This window comes from Oncorhynchus mykiss, chromosome 21, assembly GCF_057628025.1.
Source record: "Oncorhynchus mykiss isolate SJ-2025 chromosome 21, ASM5762802v1, whole genome shotgun sequence".
In the NCBI taxonomy this organism is placed as follows: domain Eukaryota; kingdom Metazoa; phylum Chordata; class Actinopteri; order Salmoniformes; family Salmonidae; genus Oncorhynchus; species Oncorhynchus mykiss.
The window spans coordinates 44,600,649-44,622,671 of NC_143042.1; the positions used below are offsets into that span (position 1 = coordinate 44,600,649).

Here is a 22,023-nt window from a genome sequence, read left to right on the forward strand (position 1 = left end):
CATAAAGCAAAATCTACAATGGAATGGTTCAAAAATAAACATATCCAGGTGTTAGAATGGCCAAGTCAAAGTCCAGACCTGAATCCAATCGAGAATCTGTGGAAAGAACTGAAAACTGCTGTTAACAAATGCTCTCCATCCAACCTCACTGAGCTCGAGCTGTTTTGCAAGGAGGAATGGGAAAAAATGTCAGTCTCTCGATGTGCAAAACTGATAGAGACATACCCCAAGCGACTTACAGCTGTAATCGCAGCAAAAGGTGGCGCTACAAAGTATTAACTTAAGGGGGCTGAATAATTTTGCACGCCCAATTTTTCAGTTTTTGATTTGTTAAACAAGTTTGAAATATTCAATAAATGTCATTCCACTTCATGATTGTGTCCCACTTGTTGTTGATTCTTCACAAAAAAATACAGTTTTATATCTTTATGTTTGAAGCCTGAAATGTGGCAAAAGGTCGCAAAGTTCAAGGGGGCCGAATACTTTCGCAAGGCACTGTAAGTCATTGGATGAGGTAATGTTTTGGTAATATGAAGTACGAAGAACGAGAAGTACAACCATGTCTTAGCGAGCAGGCTGAACGATAATTTATAGCTTATGCTGCCTGGTGTCGTGTCTTTACTATCATTAAATTGAAGACTTCGTTTTTATAAAAGATTCCTGTAATTAGTATTACGCGATTAAACTGAATAATCATGTAACTGTAATTAACTAGGAAGTCGGGGCACCAAGGAAAGTATTCAGATTACAAAGTTATAATTTCCCAATATAATCTTTCAGATATTTTCATATCTGATCGATAGTCTTCTGATTAATGATTTATTTATTTTAACTCACGTTAGTCTCATTCCAAACGTCGTAAATTGTTGGTTATCTGCACGAACCCAGTCTTCACTATGAGTCATCCATACATCAATTGTCTTAAATAATTTATTTATTACTAACTAAGTAATTCACAGAAATTCATAAACAAACAAACAAACAAACAAACATGGTAAATGTGGTTACATGAAATGATAGGAAAATGTGCCCTAGTGGGCTGAACCAGCATGGCGGCTTGTTAGAAAAAGGAGAAGTGGGGGTCGACTAAGAAGTCACTACAGAGTTAATAATTATAACAATTTAAATGCTAATCCTTTACACATGAACACTCAATCATTCTGGAAAAATTGCAATGAATCAATATATTTACGCTCAGTGTGTCGTCTTGATCGCTGGTGAAAAGTCTTTCTTTTGTAGAATTGTCCGTCTCTCTCCCTCTGTCTTGGTTAGAGGGGATAGTTCAAAGTGACATTCGTTAAAGATGGATGTTTCGGCGGTTGTCGTTCTTCGCGTTCAATGATACCGAATTCCTAGCTGCAGACTAGTAATTAATATCAAAGACTTGTTCTCATTCTGTCGGTATCGATAGTCTAAGAGTTTAACCATGTGGTATGGTTAAAATATTCAGCAATGGTTTGCAACCTTTAGCCATCTCATAATTGAGGTAAGCTCGGTCTGGGGATAATTTCTCAAAGTTGGGTTTTATTCAGAATGGCAGAAAAGGGCTGTCCCAGGATGTCTGACCCTAACTGGGCTCAGGGGCGGTCCTCTGATTTAGTTAACTCCAATTCCCTTTTTGAGTTTCTTCATTAAACAGTCCAAAATCACATTGTAAAATTGTGTAAACAGTATCATACTCACTCATTCATCTTATACAACAATTCGATGTAAACCTTATATCTGGGGCTATTATATAAACAGCATTATGGTAATGTGGCCACACCGTCTCCCATGTGCTTCGCAAGTTGTGACAAACGGACCAGTTCGTAGCTGGATTCTTCACCGATCTTTTACACTTTCTCCGGAACATGAAATTTGTTCGTACCTCAAGTTCTGTGAGGTGGAAGGATTTCCTTTGTCTCCATGAAAAACTACTCTATAACTGTGTGTCCATGAGGTCTTCTCAGGAATTTACGACCTCTGACCACAGCAGCCTAGTTGAAGGAGGCAAGAGGGAGGCAGGGAGAGGGGGATGGGCTTTCTATACCCAAAGAGGCCAACGTCATGACACTGGCTATGGGATACTCCTCTCTCAAGTAAAAGTCTTCCATTGTGCAGTTTTCCTAAGACCTGTGGTTCGTCATTGTGAGTTGATAGGGGTGGATCTTTGCTATAAAAGATCTCAGTTGTTCATTTAGACACTGAATTGATCTGAGAGTCAAAGGGCTATGGTGAAGCTCATATTATTAAAAGATTAAGTTTAAAGTATAACTCTGACTTGTGTGTGGTTTGTAAACTCTCCTTTCACTTAGTAATACAGGAAATTACCACGACACTCTTTGCTTGACATTATTATAAAATCAAAAGAAATCAGCCTCAGAAAAAGACCTAAGAATTTATTTTGCAGACCACAAGTCTGGTTCATCCTTGGGAGCAATTTCCAAATGCCTGAAGGTACCATATTCATCTGTACAAACAATAGTACGACAGTATAAACACCATGGGATCACTCAGCCGTCATGCCGCTCAGGAAGCTTACCAGAAACATTTGACCCACTGAGCAGCAAAAGGGGGACAAGGAGGTGGAGTCTTTCTTGTTTCGTCTTTCTTTTATCGTCTTTGTACGGTCTTGTTAAAAATAACGCCGTCTTGTTACTGCTGTGAAAGAAAATAATTTGTCCTCACAGTTAATCAACACTAATCCATTGAACAAGTTTACAGGTTAAAGAAACCAAAAGGATATTTTATAATTTGAGTGAACTATCAATCATTCTAGCAGTGACTCAATGATTATGTCCACAGAGTAGGAAAGGCTCACCTATGAAAATTATCAGAAAAATCAGGCATACCAGTCCAGGCAAGGTCAGATGAATCCAAGTCCAACAGCCTGATAAGATTCATCACAGGTTAAATATAATATAGTATTACATTCACACAGAGGATCTACTCCTAACATTTGAACAGAAATGTCCTCTAAAAACCTGCTCTGTTTAAGTCATCTGTAGGTGTCTTCTAACTAGGCTGTTTTTCTGACCATCTTTTGCTTTTACTTATTTTGCATCATTTTGTGACTGGTGCTGATGTATAGGGCTTTATACATTGGATTGATTGATTGATTGATCTCACCTGGGCCGATAATGCTCTTGTGGATGTACAGACCTTGCAGGGAGACGTGTGACACTCTACAGGAATATATTGCGCACCCCGAGTCCTGAGGGGAGGGCCGCAGCCGGATGAAGGCTGCCACAGAGTGAGTATTGTCATGATGTTGGAGGTGACTAGAGTGCAAGATGTTCCCCAGCTTCTCAGGCCGTTGACCACTGCTAGTCTCCTTGAAAAGGTCAATCTCCACATCCAAGGGGTAAAAGCCATTAGCCTCACACACTATGCTGGGGATCTGCTCCTCCTTTGTGGTCAAGGAAACATCAGGAGGCTCTGAGGGAGGAGAAGAGTGAAACACAAAAGACGGGCATCTAGTATCTGCCATGCACCTGTGTGATTATTTAAAGTTGCACTTCCTCATGTCATTAAGACATTTTCAATGATTTCAATTCACTTCCTGATTTTACTGAATTGAAAACTAAATTGACCCCAACACAGTGAGCTGCCTCACTCATACCCCTAGAGGTCTCACCTATGATGTGCAGAGCGATGTCCACACTCCCGTTGAGTGGGGGTACGCGGACGGAACACACGTACGTCCCCTCACTGCTCACTTTGGTGATGGGCACAGTCAGGGAGGCATCCCCCTCGGCAATGCCCTTCACTGCCACCCCGCTGCCCTCTGTCTGACCTGAGCGGCTGGAGTAGCTGAACAGCTTGGTCCGGCGCCCTCCGCGCCGCTGAAAATGCCACTCGACTGTAAGGTGAGGGACCTTGTGGTCCACGGCAAACTGACAGTGCAGGGTCGTCTCTTTCTGCAGACCCACCCGCACGGATGGAGAGCGGGTCATAAGCACCATCACAGCTACATAAAGACAGGACACAGGGAGAGTGTGAGGAAGGTAAGGGCAATAGAGGAGAGGTACACAGACAGATCTTAGGTTGGACCACTGCCATACATACCTGTATAAAATCATAGACATGAGTATATGTTAAAGTGTATGCTGTATTTGTATGTACACTGCTCAAAAAAATTAAGGGAACACTTAAACAACACAATGTAACTGTCCACTTAGGAAGCAACACTGATTGACAATACATTTCACATGCTGAATAGACAACAGGTGGAAATTATAGGCAATTAGCAAGACACCCCCAATAAAGGAGTGGTTCTGCAGGTGGTGAACACAGACCACTTCTCAGTTCCTATGGTTCCTGGCTGATGTTTTGGTCACTTTTGAATGCTGGCAGTGCTTTCACTCTAGTGGTAGCATGAGACGGAGTCTACAACCCACACAAGTGGCTCAGGTAGTGCAGCTCATCCAGGATGGCACATCAATGCGAGCTGTGGCAAGAAGGTTTGCTGTGTCTGTCAGCGTAGTGTCCAGAGCATGGAGGCACTACCAGGAGACAGGCCAGTACATCAGGAGACGTGGAGGAGGCCGTAGGAGGGCAACAACACAGCAGCAGGACCGCTACCTCCGCCTTTGTGCAAGGAGGAGCACTGCCAGAGCCCTGCAAAATGACCTCCAGCAGGCCACAAATGTGACAGACGTGACAGAGTCTGGAGACACCGTGGAGAACGTTCTGCTGCCTGCAACATCCTCCAGCATGACCGGTTTGGCGGTGGGTCAGTCATGGTGTGGGGTGGCATTTCTTTGGGGGGCCGCACAGCCCTCCATGTGCTTGCAAGAGGTAGCCTGACTGCCATTAGGTACCGAGATGAGATCCTCAGACCCCTTGTGAGACCATATGCTGGTGCGGTTGGCTCCTAATGCAAGACAATGCTAGACCTCATGTGGCTGGAGTGTGTCAGCAGTTCCTGCAAGAGGAAGGCATTGATACTATGGACTGGCCCGTCCGTTTCCCAGACCTGAATCCAATTGAGCACATCTGGGACATCATGTCTTGCTCCATCCACCAACCACCATCCGTTGCACCACAGACTGTCCAGGAGTTGGTGGATGCTTTAGTCCAGGTCTGGGAGGAGATCCCTCAGGAGACCATCCGCCACCTCATCAGGAGCATGCACAGGCGTTGTAGGGAGGTCATACAGGCACGTGGAGGCCACACACACTTCTGAGCCTCATTTTGACTTGTTTTAAGGACATTACATCAATGTTGGATCAGCCTGTAGTGTGGTTTTCCACTTTAATTTTGAGTGTGACTCCAGATCCAGACCTCCATGGGTTGATACATTTGATTTCCATTGATAATTTTTGTGTGATTTTGTTGTCAGCACATTCAACTATGTAAAGAAAAAAGTATTTAATAAGAATATTTAATTCATTCAGATCTAGGATGTGTTATTTTAGTGTTCCCTTTATTTTTTTGAGCAGTGTATGTCCACAATACAAAATAAATCCATTGGTCTGCACCATACCTGAGGCGCTTATTTTTTCTTTAACTCCGATGGTGAGCCAGCTGAAGAAGTCTGGCTGGTGGGCCGACATGGTCGTGGCCGTGGTGACTCTGAGGAAGGAGGTGATGTTGAAGAGGCCTGCGGTGTGCCGCAGTGTGCAGGTGAACCAGATGTCGTGCCCCGTTCCTCCCAGGCTTGGCCAGCGCACACGGCTCATCCCTTTGCTGTACCTGTGGATGTCACACTGCAGTCGATCCACCGGACCCTCCACAAACTTCCTCATATCCACCTTAGATGCTGGGGAAGATACATCTGGGTTAGAATTCCAACAAACACAAGTAGCAGAAAAACAATGACTTTGTATCTAAGTTGTTTCTCTTACTCAGGGTTGTTGTGGTAGAAAATGTGTGGATAATCCCAGAGCCCTACACTCTTTGAAAAAGGGATCCAAAAGGGTTTTTTGGCTGCCCCCATAGGACCGTGGTGGCCAACAGGGCGACGATGAAGCCAACGATAAAGGCTTTCGCTCCTTTTTCCCCCGCTGTAGGCATTAGGTGCAATTGATTCAGACGACCTGCGCACCGGGTAAGCAACATGTTCCCATTTTTAACCATTTAATGTCACACCGGGTATGTGTGTCTAAATCGAGTGTGCCTACTGCGCTGGCCAATTCTTTGACAGTGTCTCTGTGGTCATGGTTTTAAATGTTTAATTCAGCACTGTCACTGTTTTTAATCAACACTATTACAAAACAAACTATTCTCTGTACTTCCACTCACGCTACAATGTATGAGTAGCCAAGTGTATCGATAGCCCTGCGTTTTTACTATTATTAGCAGCTCACGTGTTTATTTTAATATCGAGGAATATTTCACATTCTCTTGTCAAAGGAACGACAGAAGTTTGTGCATGAGGCAGATGTGGTGCTACTCCAGTTTCGCCATTGGTTGGAAGACGGTGTCCCACCGCTCTGTTCAGTGTACCCGGGGGCCTCTCCTTAGACTAATGGCATGTTCATAAGAACTGGAAACTCAGAAATGTCAGATTTCAGTGTGTTCAAGACAACTGGGAAGTCGGGGGAAAAAAGTGATCCTACTGGGAAAAAAATAGTTTTGAAAGGTCATCTAACTCGGAATTCAAGTTGGAACCTCGGGCATCTTTCATGAGCTCCGACTTTCCGACCTTGAAGATCACTGACGTCTAGATTTGATCCCCCCCTTTCTACGCAAGTGCTACAACAACTGATCTATTTTGTTATCAAAGCTTGAGTTTTTAAATATAATATGGTCTAAGAATAACAATATTGGCAGGCCAGGCATAGAGCTAATATGCTGTGATCACATATATTAGTCCTACAGCCCAAACATAATGCCTACAGAACAGTTTATAGGTTAATGTTATTTTGTTTAAAAAATATATATAATTAAATCAGAGCAGTGATCTTGACTCCTCATAAAAGGTTTGTGAACACTGCCATAGGACTAGGAGAACCCTTTTTGGTTCCAGATACAACTCTTTTGGCTTCTGTGTAGAACCCTCTGGGGAAAGGGTTCTAACTGGAACCAAAAAGGGTTATCCTATAGGGAGAGACAGAAAAAAGGTGCTAAGAGTGTATAAACCATATCAATCGCTCTGGATAAACCCTAATGCAAAACACACAGCGTAATAGGTGGGTAAAGTAATGACAAAATAAACATAGTTTTTGAGTTTAGGCTCCACGGATCTGACTCACCTGCAACAAGGAATGTGATTGAGTCAGACAACAAAGCGCTGTTCCCAGAGTTGTCAAACTGCAACACGGCATCTCTGTAGCTGTTATTACTTTCAATGTGTCCCTCAGCATTTGTCCATACATACTCATCTGTCAGTTGACAGCGCAGCCATTGCACCTGTAGGAATCCTAGCACACCTGGGAAGAATATAGAATGGTGCTGAGCGATTAAACGACATTTCATTTCGGTAGTTTTTTGTATGGTTAGTAAACAAGTAGGCCTAATTTACTAATTTACCGACGTTGGATTAATTACTTGAAATCCATTTAGATTTTTTGTTCAGCGCAGAAACGTAGTAATTAACCATAAAAAACAATTCATTGCGGCAGTTCATTCCTGCTCAAACGGATCAGAGAGGAAAGAGGCGAAGCGAGAGGTTTCACTCTCGGCAAAATCTGTCCAAAATAAACCCAATGGGTTTCTACCTAGCTTGTCGCTTGCCTTCCCGTCTTTGGGACAACGCCTCCCATTGTTAGGGCGGAGACATGAGCGTCTCGTCATTATATAATGATATATAATTATGTTACTATATAATGATCTTTGGACGTAAGGTTAGCGATACACACAGACCACCTGAAAGAGGAATGTGCACAACACAACGATGAGAAGGACAGAGACAGTTCGTGAAAGTATGATTTATCTACTTTGAAGAACTAGTCAAATGATTTCTTTAGACAACTCTGCAGCATAATTAGGCAGGCTAGTTAAATAGGATAACTATGGTATGGGGAGGACATCATGTTAGATAGCCTGGCTGGGTGACTGTTACTGTCTGAGCAGAGTTGATTACTTTAAGGAATGACAAATAATAAAGTCACCAAAGAAAAACTAGTAATATACACAAAATAAATATTGTATTATTTCATAGTCCTTTTATATTTTACTATTGATGTCTACCCAATGTTTTGGCAATTGAATGTTCATTATTTTCATTTAAATGCTCCATTTTATAATGCATTTTATGTTTTTTTAAATCGAAAACCATGATATATATTTTTTAATAATCAACAAACCGACCTAAAAAAACAATCGCTCAACACTAATAGGGAGGTTGTGAACCGCCACAACAGGGATGAAAGATAGCATAAAGGGTAAACAGAAAATAATAATATTAATAACATAATATATGTTCTAATTTACCTGCATATGGAATTAAACAAAGGAGAACAGTGAAGATTTTCATGTTGTTCAATATCTCCTCTCTCGTTGCAACTGAAACAAGTTAAACTAGTTTTAGAAGTTTTACTTTCATTTCTACCACCATAGTGTGCATAGATAGATTGAACCTAGATCTTTGTCTAGAGGCAGAGCGTCATAAATTGTGCGACTTTGCGGAAAACGGTGAGGATACATTGTGGAACAACGGAAAAAGGTACATGTGGAATGGCCCGACTGACAGGGAACATTTAGCCAATGTATTATGTTTTTATAGGGTAGTTAAAAAAATTAAACCATTAGTTAGCAAATGTGTGTGTGAATTATTATATGCATGTGGTTGGTAAGCTTTACTTTCCCAGTAGTACGTGCATTTGAACACTAGCTAGCTAGTAGTAGCGACAACCAGGCTGTTTGCAACAGAAGTAAAAACACACGACCAATGTCCAGCGAATATTTAACACCGTCAAATGAGAAGAATGATGTTGCCAGTGCCGCTGAGAATAAGGATGGACAGAGCAGTGCTAATAATGGAGAAACCGAGACTCTTTCAAAAAAACAGAGAAAGAAGCTTATGAGGCACCAGAAATGGGAGGAGGAGAGGAACCTTCGTAAGTAAGTAGCTAACTAGGTATACGTTACTGTTTTAAGTGTTAAGTAATGTTTTCAATAAAAACTTCCCCTGATGCATTCACTTAGGCTACTTCTTTGTGATTATGTACATAGTGACCAATTATTGACTTAACAGTAAGACATCATCATACTGCTTACAAAAATTAACAACAACAGAATTCAACTCTACATAGATTGCCACTATTGACTTATGGCAAGTTGTGCCTTGAAGCATGCCCACATGATACATTTTTAATGTTGATTTTCGTAAGCAGGAAGTGCCTTGTTGTGTATGATCATGTCGTATTGAAATTATCACAGACATTTGCATCCTGTAGCACAAACTCCATAATGTTCTGGGACACTAAAAGTTGATGGAGAATAAGAGCACCTCCTCCCAGCTGCCCACTGCACTGAGGCTAGGAAACACTGTAACCACTGATAAATCCACGATAATTGAGAAATTCAATAAGCATTTTTCTACGGCTTGCCATGCTTTCCACCTGGCTACAACTACCCCGGTCAACAGATCTGCACCACCCACAGCCACTTGCCCAAGCCTCCCCCATTTCTCCTTCACCCAAATCCAGATAGCTGATGTTTTGAAAGAGCTTCAAAATCTTTACCCCTACAAATCAGCTGGGCTAGACAATCTGAACCCTTTCTTTCTAAGATTATCCGCCGCAATTGTTGCAACCCCCTGTTCAACGTCTTGTATCATCTGAGATTCCCAAAGATTGGAAAGCTGCCGCGGTCATCCCCCTCTTCAAAGGGGGAGACACTCTAGACCAAAGGTGTTACAGACCTTTATCTATCCTATCCTGTTTTTCTAAGGTTTTTGAAAGCCAAGTTAACAAACAGATCACCGACCATTTCGAATCCCACGGTAACTTCTCCGCTATGCAATCTGGTTTCCGAGCTGGTCATGGGTGCACCTCAGCCACGCTCAAGGTCCTAAACGATATCATAACCGCCATCGATAATAGACAATACTGTGCAGCTGTATTCATCAACCTGGCCAAGGCTTTCGGCTTTGTCAATCACCATATTCTTATTGGCAGACTCAACAGCCTTGGTTTCTCAAATGACTGCCTCCCCTGGTTCACCAACTACTTCTCAGAGTTCAGTGTGTCAAATCAGAGGGCCTGTTGTCCGGACCTCTGGCAGTCTCTATGGGGGTGCCACAGGATTCAATTCTCGGGCCAACTCTTTTCTCTGTATACCTCAATGATGTCGCTCTTGCTGCTGGTGATTCTCTGATCCACCTCTACTTGGACGACACCATTCTGTATACTTCTGGCCCTTCTTTGGACACTGTGTTAACTAACCTCCAGACGAGCTTCAATGCCATACAACTCTCCTTCCGTGGCCTCCAACAGCTTTTAAATGCAAGTAAAACTAAATGCATGCTCTTCAACCGATCCCTGCCCGCCTGTCCAGCATCACTACTCTGGACGGTTCTGACTTAGAATATGTGGACAATTACAAATACCTAGGTGTCTGGTTAGACAGTAAACTCTCCTTCCAGACTCCCATTAAGCATATCCAATCCAAAATGTAAAAATAGGTTTCCTATTTCGCAACAAAGCATCCTTCACTCATGCTGCCATACATACCCTCTTAAAACTGACCATCCTACCGATCCTTGACTTCGGCGATGTCATTTACAAAATGGCCTCCAACACTCTACTCAGCAAATTGGATGCAGTCTATCAGTGCCATATGTTTTGTCACCAAAGCCTCATTCTATCCACCACTGCAACTTGTATGCTCTCTTTGGCTGGCCCTCGCTTCATATTCATTGCCAAACCCACTGGCTCCAGGTCATCTATAAGTCTATTCTAGGTAAAGCCCCACCTTATCTCAGCTCACTGGTCACCATAGCATCCCCCACCCGTAGCATGCGCTCCAGCAGCTTTATATTTCACTGGTCACCCCCAAAGCCAATTCCTCCTTTGGCCTGCCTTTCCTTCCAGTTCTCTGCTGCCAATGACTGGAATGAATTGTAAAAATACACTGAAGCTGGAGAATCATATCTCCCTCACTAACTTTAAGCACCATCTGTCAGAGCAGCTCACAGATCATTGCACCTGTACATAGCCCATCTGTAAATAGACCATCCATCTACCTCATCCCCACATTGTCCCCCCCCTCTTTGTACCCCAGTATCTCTACTTGCACATTCATCTTCTGCACATCTATCACTCCAGTGCTTAATTTCTAAATTGAAAGTAGTTCGCCACTACGTGCTATTTATTGCCTTACCTCCCTAATCTCACTTAATTTGCACACATTGTATATAGATTTTTTTATATTTTGTTATTGACTGTACTTTTTGTTTATTCCATGTGTAACTCTGTTTGTGTCGCACTGCTTTGCTTTATCTTGGCCAGGTCGCAGTTGTAAATGAGAATTTGTTCTCAACTGGTCTGCCTGGGTAAATAAAGGTGAAATGAAAATATTGTCTGATCTTTTATAGTGTCATGAAATCCTTCCATTTGAATAACTTCTTGTTTTTGGTGTGCTACCCAGGCAGAAGCGAAAGGAGAAGAGGCAGAAGAGGAGCCTTGAGAGGAAGAACCAGGGGGAGGAGGGAGGGGAGTTTGTGGGCCGGAAGCGTTTGAGGAAAGAGGTGACACCCAGTAGCCCCCTGAGACTGGTGATAGACTGCAGCTTCGATAACCTCATGATGTTTAAGGTAGGCTGTCAGGGCCCCTGTGGTCAGTAGGGCACAATTTTGTGGAATGTCCTGATAGAAAAATATTATGTAGAACAGACATTAATCTCAGACATGTAGAGTAAAGAATCATGACATTTCTGTTTGTCTGCAACGTTCCATGTAAATACAAGAAAGTCACAGTATTGAATCCTGTGTTTATGTATTGTCTCCCCTGTGTAGGATGTTAGGAAGCTCCATAAACAAATCCAGAGATGTTATTCAGTTAACAGACGAGCGGCGCACCCTGTTCAGGTCAGTCTACCTGCCCCACAGGACATTGCCATCATCGTCATCCCCTGCAGCATCAACCTCCACTGAAGTCAAGTGATTCAAGACTCAAGTGGTGTATTTTCTCTCTTCTCCTAGTTTTATTTAACCAGCCTTGGTGGACAGCTGAAGCAAAACATGGATAAGACTGATGAAGGATGGGTTAACTGGAAGGTGAGTGTACAAAGTCTGTTAGTTTGAATACGCACACAGGCAATGCATGTTGAAATGACCAAGGGAAATACAGAGCGGTGTGTTTTTCACAGGTACGCTGCGCGTGATGCACTGCGTTTGCGTATATACCGATAGGGAGTAATGTAATCCTCAATGTCTAGTGAGAGTTTCCATATTTAAACTTCTGGTGAAAGGTAGGCAAGAATCTTGTCTAGTGGGACAACATATCTAGTCTGTGTTTTGAGTGCTGGGTGCAACTGAATGCATTCACAAGTCAACGCCTCTCCCAAACACATTCCATCAGATGCCAACCCATTATATTTGGGGGCGATTTAACCCATTTGAATATCCCACTACTGAGGGATGTAATCTGGGTGGTTAAAGAGCTGTATAACTGGAGGAAGAGTAAGGGGTCATTAGGCCGTAGGACTTCTATAGGTGAAGAGGGAAAGGCTGAAAATTACATTAACACCTGGTACCTTCTGTGTGTGTGTCCGGGGCAGGATATAACGGTCAAAACAGAGGCGTACCATGAGGTGGTGGTCAAGGAGGAGCTGGTGTACTTGACCTCTGACTCTCCCAATGTGCTGACAGAGCTGGATGAAACCAAGGCCTATGTCATCGGAGGCCTGGTGGACCACAACCACCACAAGGTCTGTACCACAATTACCTAGAATATTTAGAAGATATGTTCGATTGCCTCAGGACACCAAAAATATTAATATTTTATCTAACAGATTGGGTGTGTTGACCAGGAAGTCAAGACGTCCAGTTCCAAATCGCCCCCCTACCCCTAGACACTTCGCGTAGATCTGAGACAATTAAATGGAGCCCTCTTCAGGTCCCATGTTTCTCAGTTGTTGGTCTGACCTTTAACCTTGTCCTATAGGGCATCACCTTTAAACGGGCTCAGGAGCTGGGGATTGACCACGCACAGCTCCCACTGAACAGCTTTGTCAAGATGAATAGCCGCAAAGTGCTGGCGGTCAACCACGGTGAGGAACTATCCTAATGATTTACCCGTCAAGATATGACACCAACTCCATTGACTGTGGCCTAGTCATGTGGTATTGACCCTTATGAAATGATTTTTTACAGAGCATTAGTGGTCCACTACATGATCAAAGGTATGTGGACTGGAACTAAGGGGCCTAGCCCAAACCATGAAAGACAGCCCCAGAGCATTATTCCTCCTCCACCAAACTTTACAGTTGGCAAAATGCATTCAGGCAGGTGGCGTTCTCCTGGCATCTGCCAAACTATGATTGGTCCGTGGGACTGCCAGATGGTGAAGCGTGATTCATCACTCCAGAGAACGCGTTTCCAGTGCTCCAGAGTTCAGCGGAGGCAAGCCTTTACACCACTCCAGCCGACTCTTGGCATTGCGCATGGTGAAATTAGGCTTGTGTGTGGCTGTTCGGCCATGGAAACCCATTTCATAAAGCTCCCAACAAACTGTTCTTGTGCCGACGTTGCTTCCAGAGGCAGTTTGGAACTCGGTAGTGAGTGTTGCAACTGAGGACAGAGGATTTTTACGCGCTACGCGCTTCAGCACTCAGCTGTCCCATTCTTTGAGCTTGTGTGGCCTACCATTTCGCGGCTGAGCCGTTGTTGCTCTTTTACGTTTCCACTTTACAATAACAGCGCTTACAGTTGACCGGGTCGTCTCTAGCAGGGCAAAACATTTTATGAAACTGACTTGTTGGGAAGGTGGCATCCTATGACGGTGCCATGTTGAAAGTCACAGCTTTTCAATAAGGCCATTCTACTGCCAATGTTTGTCTATGGTGATTGTATAGCTGTGTGCTCGATTTTATACACGTCAATAACGGGTGTGGCTGAAATGGCCAAATCCACTTATTTGAAGGGGTGTCCACATACTTCTGTATATGAAGTTTATGTGATAGAATTAATGTGCTCAGGATTTATTTGTATTTATGAATTTATGTGTTTGTGTGTTCCCTGGCACAGTGTTTGAGATCATACTGGTGTACCTGGAGAAAGGGAACTGGCAGGAAGCCTTCTTCACTGTCTTGCCTCTAAGGAAAGGGGCCATTCCCCTGGGCCAGGAGGGCATAGCCACGGAGGATGAGGAGGAATCTGACAGAGACGCAGAGACGGTCACACCGAACACAACGGGCAACGAACAGGACCAACAGTAGAACGTACAGGGATGACAGGACACACTGCAGTTGGAAGACGCCCCTAAATATGAGTGCAGCATAGCTGTGTCCTAATGCGAATTATCGATTGCAAAATGGTTGATTTAGTGAGTTTTGTATTTATTTTGCCGAATTATACATCTTTTTTTAGTCAATGTTTAAATAACATAAAATTTCTGTTTTCAGCTTTATTTAATGGAAGATATTTTACTTGGAGTGCTTATATTAAGTGAACAAGTCGTACATATCTGCAGTTCTACCTTCAGACCTATTCTTGATGCTCTGCAGCAAGCCTTGTTTCATTAAAATGTTTTAAAAAAAATACTTACACAGCAGACTGGTATTACTGAAATAAAAATATTCTCCATATGTAAAAATGACTTATTACACAGGTCAGTCCCTGGATGGGAGACCAGATGCTGCTGGAAGTGGTGTTGGAGGGCCAGTAGGAGGCACTCTTTCCTCTGGTCTAAAAAAGAAATATCCCAATGTAAAATAAGGGTTAAAATAAATGGGCAAAAAAAAAATCCCAATGTAAAAAAGGGTTAAAATAAAATATTTGGTCATTCTACAGGATAATCACTGCTCTAGTAGTATACAGTAGTGCCTACTACCCTCTTGTGGCCAAGGAAAGATAATGCACCTAAAATAATTTGGTTGAAACCGGAAGTTTCAGACGCCATGGAAACACATGACGCTGACCTGTGCTGCTAAATTAATAGCTAGCTAGCATCAAACGAATAGCGTCACCTTCAAACTGTTGAAATTAATGTATCGGAAAGCAATGAAAGTGGTAGTTGACTTACAGTTTAGAGCGGTAAGACATTTTTGTTAATGCAACCAGCTAGCGACCTGCTTCCCAGGTAGTAGTTTACTTGTGGAGCGTCGTGTACAGTGGTGCATATAAATTGGCTGTCTTGAGACTTAACTCAACTGTCTCTGTTCAAACACATGCATATCTAGCTGACTTTAGTTTGTAAGCTTTCATGCAAGATCTATACATAACAGTGATGACATTCGGTGATATATTTGTGGGATCCACCCACTGTTTGATTTTGCCAGGCTATATAATTTTGATTTGCAGTTATTATGTAGCCTTGAGTGTATTGATACTACTGCCTATGCTATGAGGCCAGAGCTTTTATGGCACCACAGATGGTCATCATCGGAGAATTGTTGGTTCAAGCCCCAATTTGGATCTTGCTACATTAAATCGCTACATTAAACATGGTGAACGTGTATCTGCAAAGCCGGTGTTGTTCATGACACCATAACCAGTTATTAATTACATTTCAGGTATCATGCCCTGGTGTGCATTTGCCAGCCAAGGATGACATCTACCTCAGTGTGTGCTTCATGAGCCAATACCGCAAGTCTGTGTGTCTCCCCCCTGTCTTCCCTCTCCTGTTTCGAGAGAAGATGAGATTTGAGAAAGTGGGTTAATGTGACGCGTCTCTTCTTGGTGATTCCAAACCAAGTATGGCCTAACCCCTCTCCTGACGAGCTATCAGGAGTGTAGGTTTTTGTTCTACCCCAGCTCTTGCACAGTATAAACTAATCAGCTTTTCATCTGGGGGTATGATTCATTGACTTAGAGCAGGGCTGGAACAAAAGCCTAAATTCCCTGTAGCACTCTTGGATGCCAGGAGGTTGACACCATGCAGCGGTTCTATAAACTAGTAACAGATCAATTCTAAAATGGGAATGAACAAGATTTTCTAAATGAGATTTGTTCAGTTTCTGTTCACATCCAGGTGTTCCACTATGCTGTTGACCCAGGAGATGTTGCAGAGATGCTGGAATGTATGTTATATTTGATATACCTGTTGGCCAGTGGAGGCTGGTGGGGGGAGCTATAGGAGGATGGGCTGATTGTAATGGCTGGAATGGAATAAATGGAACGGTATCAAACAGAAACCACGTTTGACTCTGTTCCATTAATTTCATTCCAGCCATTACGATGAGCCCGTCCTCCTATTGCTCCTTCCACCAGCCTCCACTGCTGTAGGCCTATTTGATTAATTTTGCTACTACAATGTTGTATGCTCATATTCAACGACTGTGTGTTTGCTTATTTCCCCCCCACCAGATGAAACGGTCAAAGTTGAATTGGTACAGTTGATCCCCCCAGGTGCAGTAATCTTCAAAATGTTTAGAAGTGACTTTGGTCCAAATTTGTAAGCTAAGAGTTTAACTTTAACATGATACAGGCACAGTCTAATACAGTGGTCCCCACCCCAGTCATCATGTACCCCCAACAGTACACATGTTTATTGAGGCCCCAGAAGAAAAAAAACAGTTCATTTAATTTGTCAACTAATCATCAGGCCCTCAATGAGTTAATTCAGGTGTTTTTTGTCCGGGGCTACAACAAAAATGTGTGCGGTTCGGGGTACTACAGGACCGGAGTTGGGAAGCATTGTAGCATATATGCCATGTAGCCAAGTCGCAATTGTAAATGAGAACTTGTTCTCAACTTGCCTACCTGGTTAAATAAAGGTTAAATAAAAAATAAATACAAATGTAGCAGCTGCTTTTTATCCAAAACAACTTGCAGTACATTGGGCGCATACATTTTAGTATACGTGACCCCTGCAAGAAATTAACCCATGATCTTTGCGGTGTGTTCTTACTTTCTGAGCCACACAGGACTGCAGTGATTGACCTCTGTGTGCTTTGCTGCAGTGGGGGAGGCCCTGGCCTGCTTTGAGGAAGACGCCAGACGCTTCCTATTTCCAGAGCCCAAATTGGTTCCATCCTTCTCTGGAGTGGACAGAGAGGTTCTCATGACACGCTCCATTAGCTTCCCTGTAAGTAGGAGAGAGCTTACACCATCACTATGGAGAACCAGGCTGTAGTCCTGTTTCAGTGAGATGTATGAGACGGCGATGGTTCACTAGACACTGATTGATAGGTCCGATTAGGACAATACAGAGGCAGCGTACCTGCACAGAGAGGATACAATTTACGTTGATGCATTAAACTGCTCTTCAAACTAGTGAATTGGGCCAGTATCCATTCAAATGATCTACTCACGCTCATCTTTCCCAGGGCATTGCTCCAAGGTTAGAGTTCTCCACCAGAACAACCATCAGTGAGTGCTCTGCGAACGCAGAGGTCAACAGCACCCATCTCAGGTCTCCAATGGTAATGCTTTCAGTTTACGTCATTAGCACTCTCCATAGACTTCCACTTAATGTTAACGTTTCTCTATTAGCCTGTTCCCAGATCTTTTTGTGCTTTCGTAACTCCTATGGTCACCATGATATGGGACCAGGCTAACCCATTGTAGGATAATGTGCAGGACTTTTTTTCAACCACTTATTCCCATTGGACCAAGGTCTAAGATTGAGAAACACTGAGCATATGGAATAATTCTTTGCTCATTCACTCATTCAATCACAGAGGACAGTAGTGCCAAAGAAACGCACTAAAAGGTCCCGAAAGGGACACCGGAGAGGAGATTGGGACGGTGCCTGGCGGGCACCAGTGATGCCCAGATCACGCTCCCTCTCCCCGTGCAAAGCCAACCAGATGGACGGTTGTCATGGAAATATGGGGCGGCTGGCACAGCTCAGTTTGGGTTCCAGCTGGGATATAGATGAGGAGTTTTTACCCCGTCATGTAAGTATATTTTACATCTAGTGGTGTGAACTGTCATGGTGACAAATGACAGTATGACATCTGCTATGTCATGACAGCGAGTCAGCAACAAGTTCATACATAGTTGTATTTGTGTGTGTGTGTGTGTGTCAAATCAAATTGTATTAGTCACATGCGCCGAATACAATATTTCACCTTAAGTGAAATGCTTACTTACACACTTTTGTATAGAGTTAATGTGAAAAGATTTGAGCATATTGTCTTCAAAATAGGAGCCTTCTCCATCGAATAAACTCTTAGCTCTCATAAGGATTTATTTTTTATGGGTAACCAACAGTGCAGTTGAACAAAAATAGGGATAAGAATAAGAAATAAAAGTGACAAGTAATTAAAGAGCAGCAGTAAAATAACAATAGCGAGACTGCTTTCCGTGCAGTAGCAGAGAGAACAGTCTATGAATAAATGGCTGGAGTCTTTGACAATTTTTAGGGCCTTCCTCTGACACCGCCTGGTACTGAGGTCCTGGATGGCAGGAAGCTTGGCCCCGGTGAAGTACTGGACCTTGTGGTAGGAGGCTGAGTAGTTGCCATACCAATTGCAACCAGTAGCTTTTTTGCCAAATCTTTTCAGTCTCCTGAGGAGGAATAGGTTTTGTCGTGCCCGATTCACGACTGTCATGGTGTGCTTGGACCATGATAGTTTCTTGGTGATGTGGACACCAAAGAACTTGAAGCTCTCAACCTGTTCCACTACAACCCGTCAATGAGAATCGGTGCATCGGTCCTCCTTTTCCTGTAGTCCACAATCATCTCCTTTGTCTTGATCGCGTTGAGGGAGAGGTTGTTGTCCTCCCTATAGGCTGTCTTGTCGTTGACCCTGTTGTGTCATTGGCAAACTTAATGATGGCGTTGGAGTCGTGCCTGGCTGTGCAGTCATGAGTGAACAGGGAGTACAGGAGGGGACTAAGCACGCACCCCTGAGGGGCCCCTGTGTTGAGGATTTATTTAAGCTTTATTTAACTAGGGAGTCAGTTAAGAACACATTTTCAATGATGGCCTAGGAACAGTGGGTTAACTGCCTTTCAGGGGCAGAACGACAGACCTTATCAGCTCGGGGATTTGAACTTGCAACCTTCCGGTTACTAGTCCAACGCTCTAACCACTAGGCTACCCTGCCACCCCAGGATCAGTGTGGCAGATGTGTTGCTACCTTACCACCTGGGGGCGGCCCGTCAGGAAGTCCAGGATCCAGTTGCAGAGGGAGATGTTGCGTGTGCATGCCCATGACTGTATGTGTGTGCGTGTATGTGTGTGCGTGTATGTATGGCATTATAGACAGCAGTTGGCAGAGAACAGCATTCTGTTATTTGAACTGAAGAATATTCCCAGCTGTGGTTTTATCCTCGACCCTACCCAGTCATGTGGTAATGATTCCCTGTACTGGGCATAACATCATTGAGATGATGACATTCACATTCAGTGGTGCAACTTTGTTGATGAAGGAAATAGGACATTGAACTCATCTCATCAATCCATCCACCGTTGGACACTAGCTCTAAATAAAACCAACCATTCATTCCGTTTGGAAAATGATAGGATAATTTCAGGCTTTGGACACAACTGAATCAAATAGTTTTTATTTTATTTTACTGTTGTTTTTTTACCCCCTGCTTTGCTCTACTCTTCTCCTCCTGTCCTTAGAAAAGCGACCCCTGGCTTGGGACTGGACACTCCCCTACACCCCACCTCTCCCCTGTCATGGCCAGACCCACCCTGACCAACGACTCCTCTCCTCGTCTCCCACAGTCCCTGTCCTCTGACACAGACAATCTCCTGGACTACCCACCAGGTCCAAGCCAACGGTGTTCCCTGGTTAACATGGGGAGATCCTCCACCGCTACACCCAGCCATTCCATGCTTTGGCACTCCTACAGGGAAAGCTCGAGACAAAATGGGTATGTTGAGCTTACTTGAATGATCTTGATGTAAGCTCTTGGCTCCTATAAGGAGCGTAATGCCATTGACAAATGTCCTCCATCTCAGTTGGTTCAGGCCTGACCCTGTCCTGATCCTTGTCTCTTATCTCTATGGACAGGTCACGCCCCAGCTCCCAGGGCATGTGGGAGGAGGTCCAACACCGCGTCCGAGGACTCCTTACCACCCCTAGAGCGGTGCACAGACTTGCCCGTGTGAGTAAGACACATGTTGCGTTCATCTGCAGTGGTTGCGTTGGAAACCATGACAGCAATCACACCAGCAATTTAACCTTGACAAGATTGAACAGTAACTTAAATTGACCAGTTACTGCCGTTTCCTGTCAGCTTCATTGAGCTTGCCTGGCACAATGGAAGCAATAGAAATAGTTGTAAAATGGCCAACCCCGCCCAGCTGCCACTCCAGACAGACTAGAACGAAAGCTAAAAGTAGAGCCTAGTATTTGAACCCAGGGTTGCAGTCATGCCTGATCCCTACACTTTGTTTGGAAGCTAATGTTTTGACCATGTTATAACTTGCCTCATCCTCGGCTCACATCACCCTCATTCAAAAATAATTTTAGTATTAGCAATTCCCTAAAAGTTGTGTGACGTGTCTGGCTGCCGTAGATAGGGGAATAGACCAGATAGAAATGCAGAATCGATCCATAGGGAACTGGAACTCCAGCAGAATGACAGAAAGTAATATGCAGACTCCACTGCTCCCTCTCCCCCTGACCCTCCTCTCTCTCTCTCTCCTTTCTCTTTGGCTATAGTGTGATGTAGTAAGACAGGTCTGTTTTTTATTGTCAATGACAAGTTACTGTATCATAAACCAACTGGGATTAAGCTAGTGATGTGTATGTGTGAGAACTCAGTGCTAATGTATTGGTTGGTCCTCAGGGGGCCACAGACTCCGAGATAGACGAGGTCCTAGCCCGGAGGTCCATCTCCCCTAACCGATGCCCACCCTAGGGAGTCAGTGGGGAACGGCCTGGGAAGGTAAGAGGGAATAGTCAGATAGCCTCGCTGCACTGGCGTGTCACAGTGTATTCAAACAAATCTCTTCTTCTTCCGAACATGAATTACCATGACAGTATTGTATCACAATTATGATAACACAGTAGAATCCCCGGCCTTGATCTGCATTGGTATTGATCCATATTTGAATACCTTTACATTTCTGTATTGAATGACAGTAGAAGGCCCGTCTAGAAATATTTCAATCAAAGTTGACGTTCCAGGGATTTTGATTGGATTTACCTGCCTTATTTCCAGGGGTGCCGTTCACTCAACAACTTGAAGCTTTATCTTCTATACAACCAGTGAAGAAGCCAAAGTGTCCGGTTCATTTCGGCATTGATTTCATACGATAATGATGTCATAATTCACTCTGTGTGTGTGTGTTACGGTTAGCTGAAATTAAGTATTAAGTCATACGGTGGCTATTGAAGAGATTTACCAGAATTCAAAGCATCTCATATTAACGCTAATGTTATTAGTCATTTTGTATGTTTATTTATGGTATTGAATTGAGGCAGAAACCATAGAAATGTATGTCATTATAGTCATGTTCTGTGGACATGGTCATTTTGTGTGAATAAATCGTTTTGTGTTATCTAACAAAAAGAAATCATGAATTTCTCACCCTATATTGAATGTACAGTATTTGAAAATATAAGCTATGGTACAGTAACATCATATTGTTACTCTTGGGTGTGTTCAGGAGAGTGAAACCTGCAGATAGAACTGTAACATGTAGAGCGGACTGGGTTGCCTATTCTCCATGACAAAGAAGAATATCTGCTCGACACAATGTATATCTATCTGAACGTTGTCATGTCGCACCTTCCTGGATGAGCCTCTGGCCTGTAGCCAGCAAACGGGCTGACTTTGTGGAGTCCTCGGGTGCGTCGGTGGAAAGACATTAAAGGGGAATCATGGGTAGGTCGATAGTGCTCTTTGCGCTCTAACATCACTCAGGGGAAATAGCCGGTTAGGTGATTATATATTAATGCACTGACTGCCTGCTTCAGGAACATTCTGTTCCATCACTGTGCCTTCCTAAGCTATGACCGTTCTATTGCTAGTCTAGAGGATCCAAAACCGCAACCTGTGGTATAATGCAGTGACTGCAGTAT

General features: G+C 43.5%; 3 protein-coding genes across 5 annotated transcripts; 2 read left to right on the top strand and 1 right to left on the bottom strand.

Annotated features, from left to right (window-relative positions):
• Positions 1 to 916: 916 nt before the first annotated feature.
• Positions 917 to 8,529, bottom strand: LOC110500638 (tapasin-related protein). 2 transcript variants are annotated; one of them, XM_036958102.2, is made up of 7 exons: positions 8,359 to 8,529; positions 7,179 to 7,355; positions 5,468 to 5,743; positions 3,617 to 3,949; positions 3,109 to 3,417; positions 2,801 to 2,869; positions 917 to 2,637 (listed from the first exon to the last, which is right to left on the bottom strand). In XM_036958102.2, exons 1-7 carry the CDS (start codon positions 8,399 to 8,401, stop codon positions 2,615 to 2,617), a joined length of 1,230 nt encoding a protein of 409 aa, XP_036813997.2. In that variant the 5' UTR covers positions 8,402 to 8,529; the 3' UTR covers positions 917 to 2,614. The 2 variants fall into 2 exon arrangements, with proteins under 2 accessions (XP_036813997.2, XP_021433793.3); XM_021578118.3 differs by having other exon boundaries at positions 917 to 2,640.
• LOC110500640 (tRNA methyltransferase 10 homolog A) lies at positions 8,520 to 14,878 on the top strand. 2 transcript variants are annotated; one of them, XM_021578121.3, is made up of 7 exons: positions 8,520 to 8,988; positions 11,518 to 11,683; positions 11,885 to 11,956; positions 12,071 to 12,145; positions 12,649 to 12,798; positions 13,035 to 13,140; positions 14,117 to 14,878. In XM_021578121.3, exons 1-7 carry the CDS (start codon positions 8,816 to 8,818, stop codon positions 14,305 to 14,307), a joined length of 933 nt encoding a protein of 310 aa, XP_021433796.1. In that variant the 5' UTR covers positions 8,520 to 8,815; the 3' UTR covers positions 14,308 to 14,878. The 2 variants fall into 2 exon arrangements, with proteins under 2 accessions (XP_021433796.1, XP_090070870.1); XM_090214744.1 differs by lacking the exon at positions 13,035 to 13,140 and having other exon boundaries at positions 8,530 to 8,988; positions 14,117 to 14,684.
• Positions 14,879 to 14,947: 69 nt separating this feature from the next.
• Positions 14,948 to 21,515, top strand: LOC110500639 (spermatogenesis associated 6-like). Its single transcript, XM_021578119.3, has 11 exons — positions 14,948 to 15,124; positions 15,604 to 15,741; positions 16,062 to 16,110; positions 16,397 to 16,438; positions 16,993 to 17,117; positions 17,359 to 17,454; positions 17,713 to 17,931; positions 19,611 to 19,864; positions 20,005 to 20,098; positions 20,786 to 20,884; positions 21,161 to 21,515. The coding sequence occupies exons 1-10, from the start codon at positions 15,077 to 15,079 to the stop codon at positions 20,855 to 20,857; spliced, it is 1,137 nt and encodes a 378-aa protein (XP_021433794.2). The 5' UTR covers positions 14,948 to 15,076; the 3' UTR covers positions 20,858 to 20,884; positions 21,161 to 21,515.
• Positions 21,516 to 22,023: the final 508 nt, after the last annotated feature.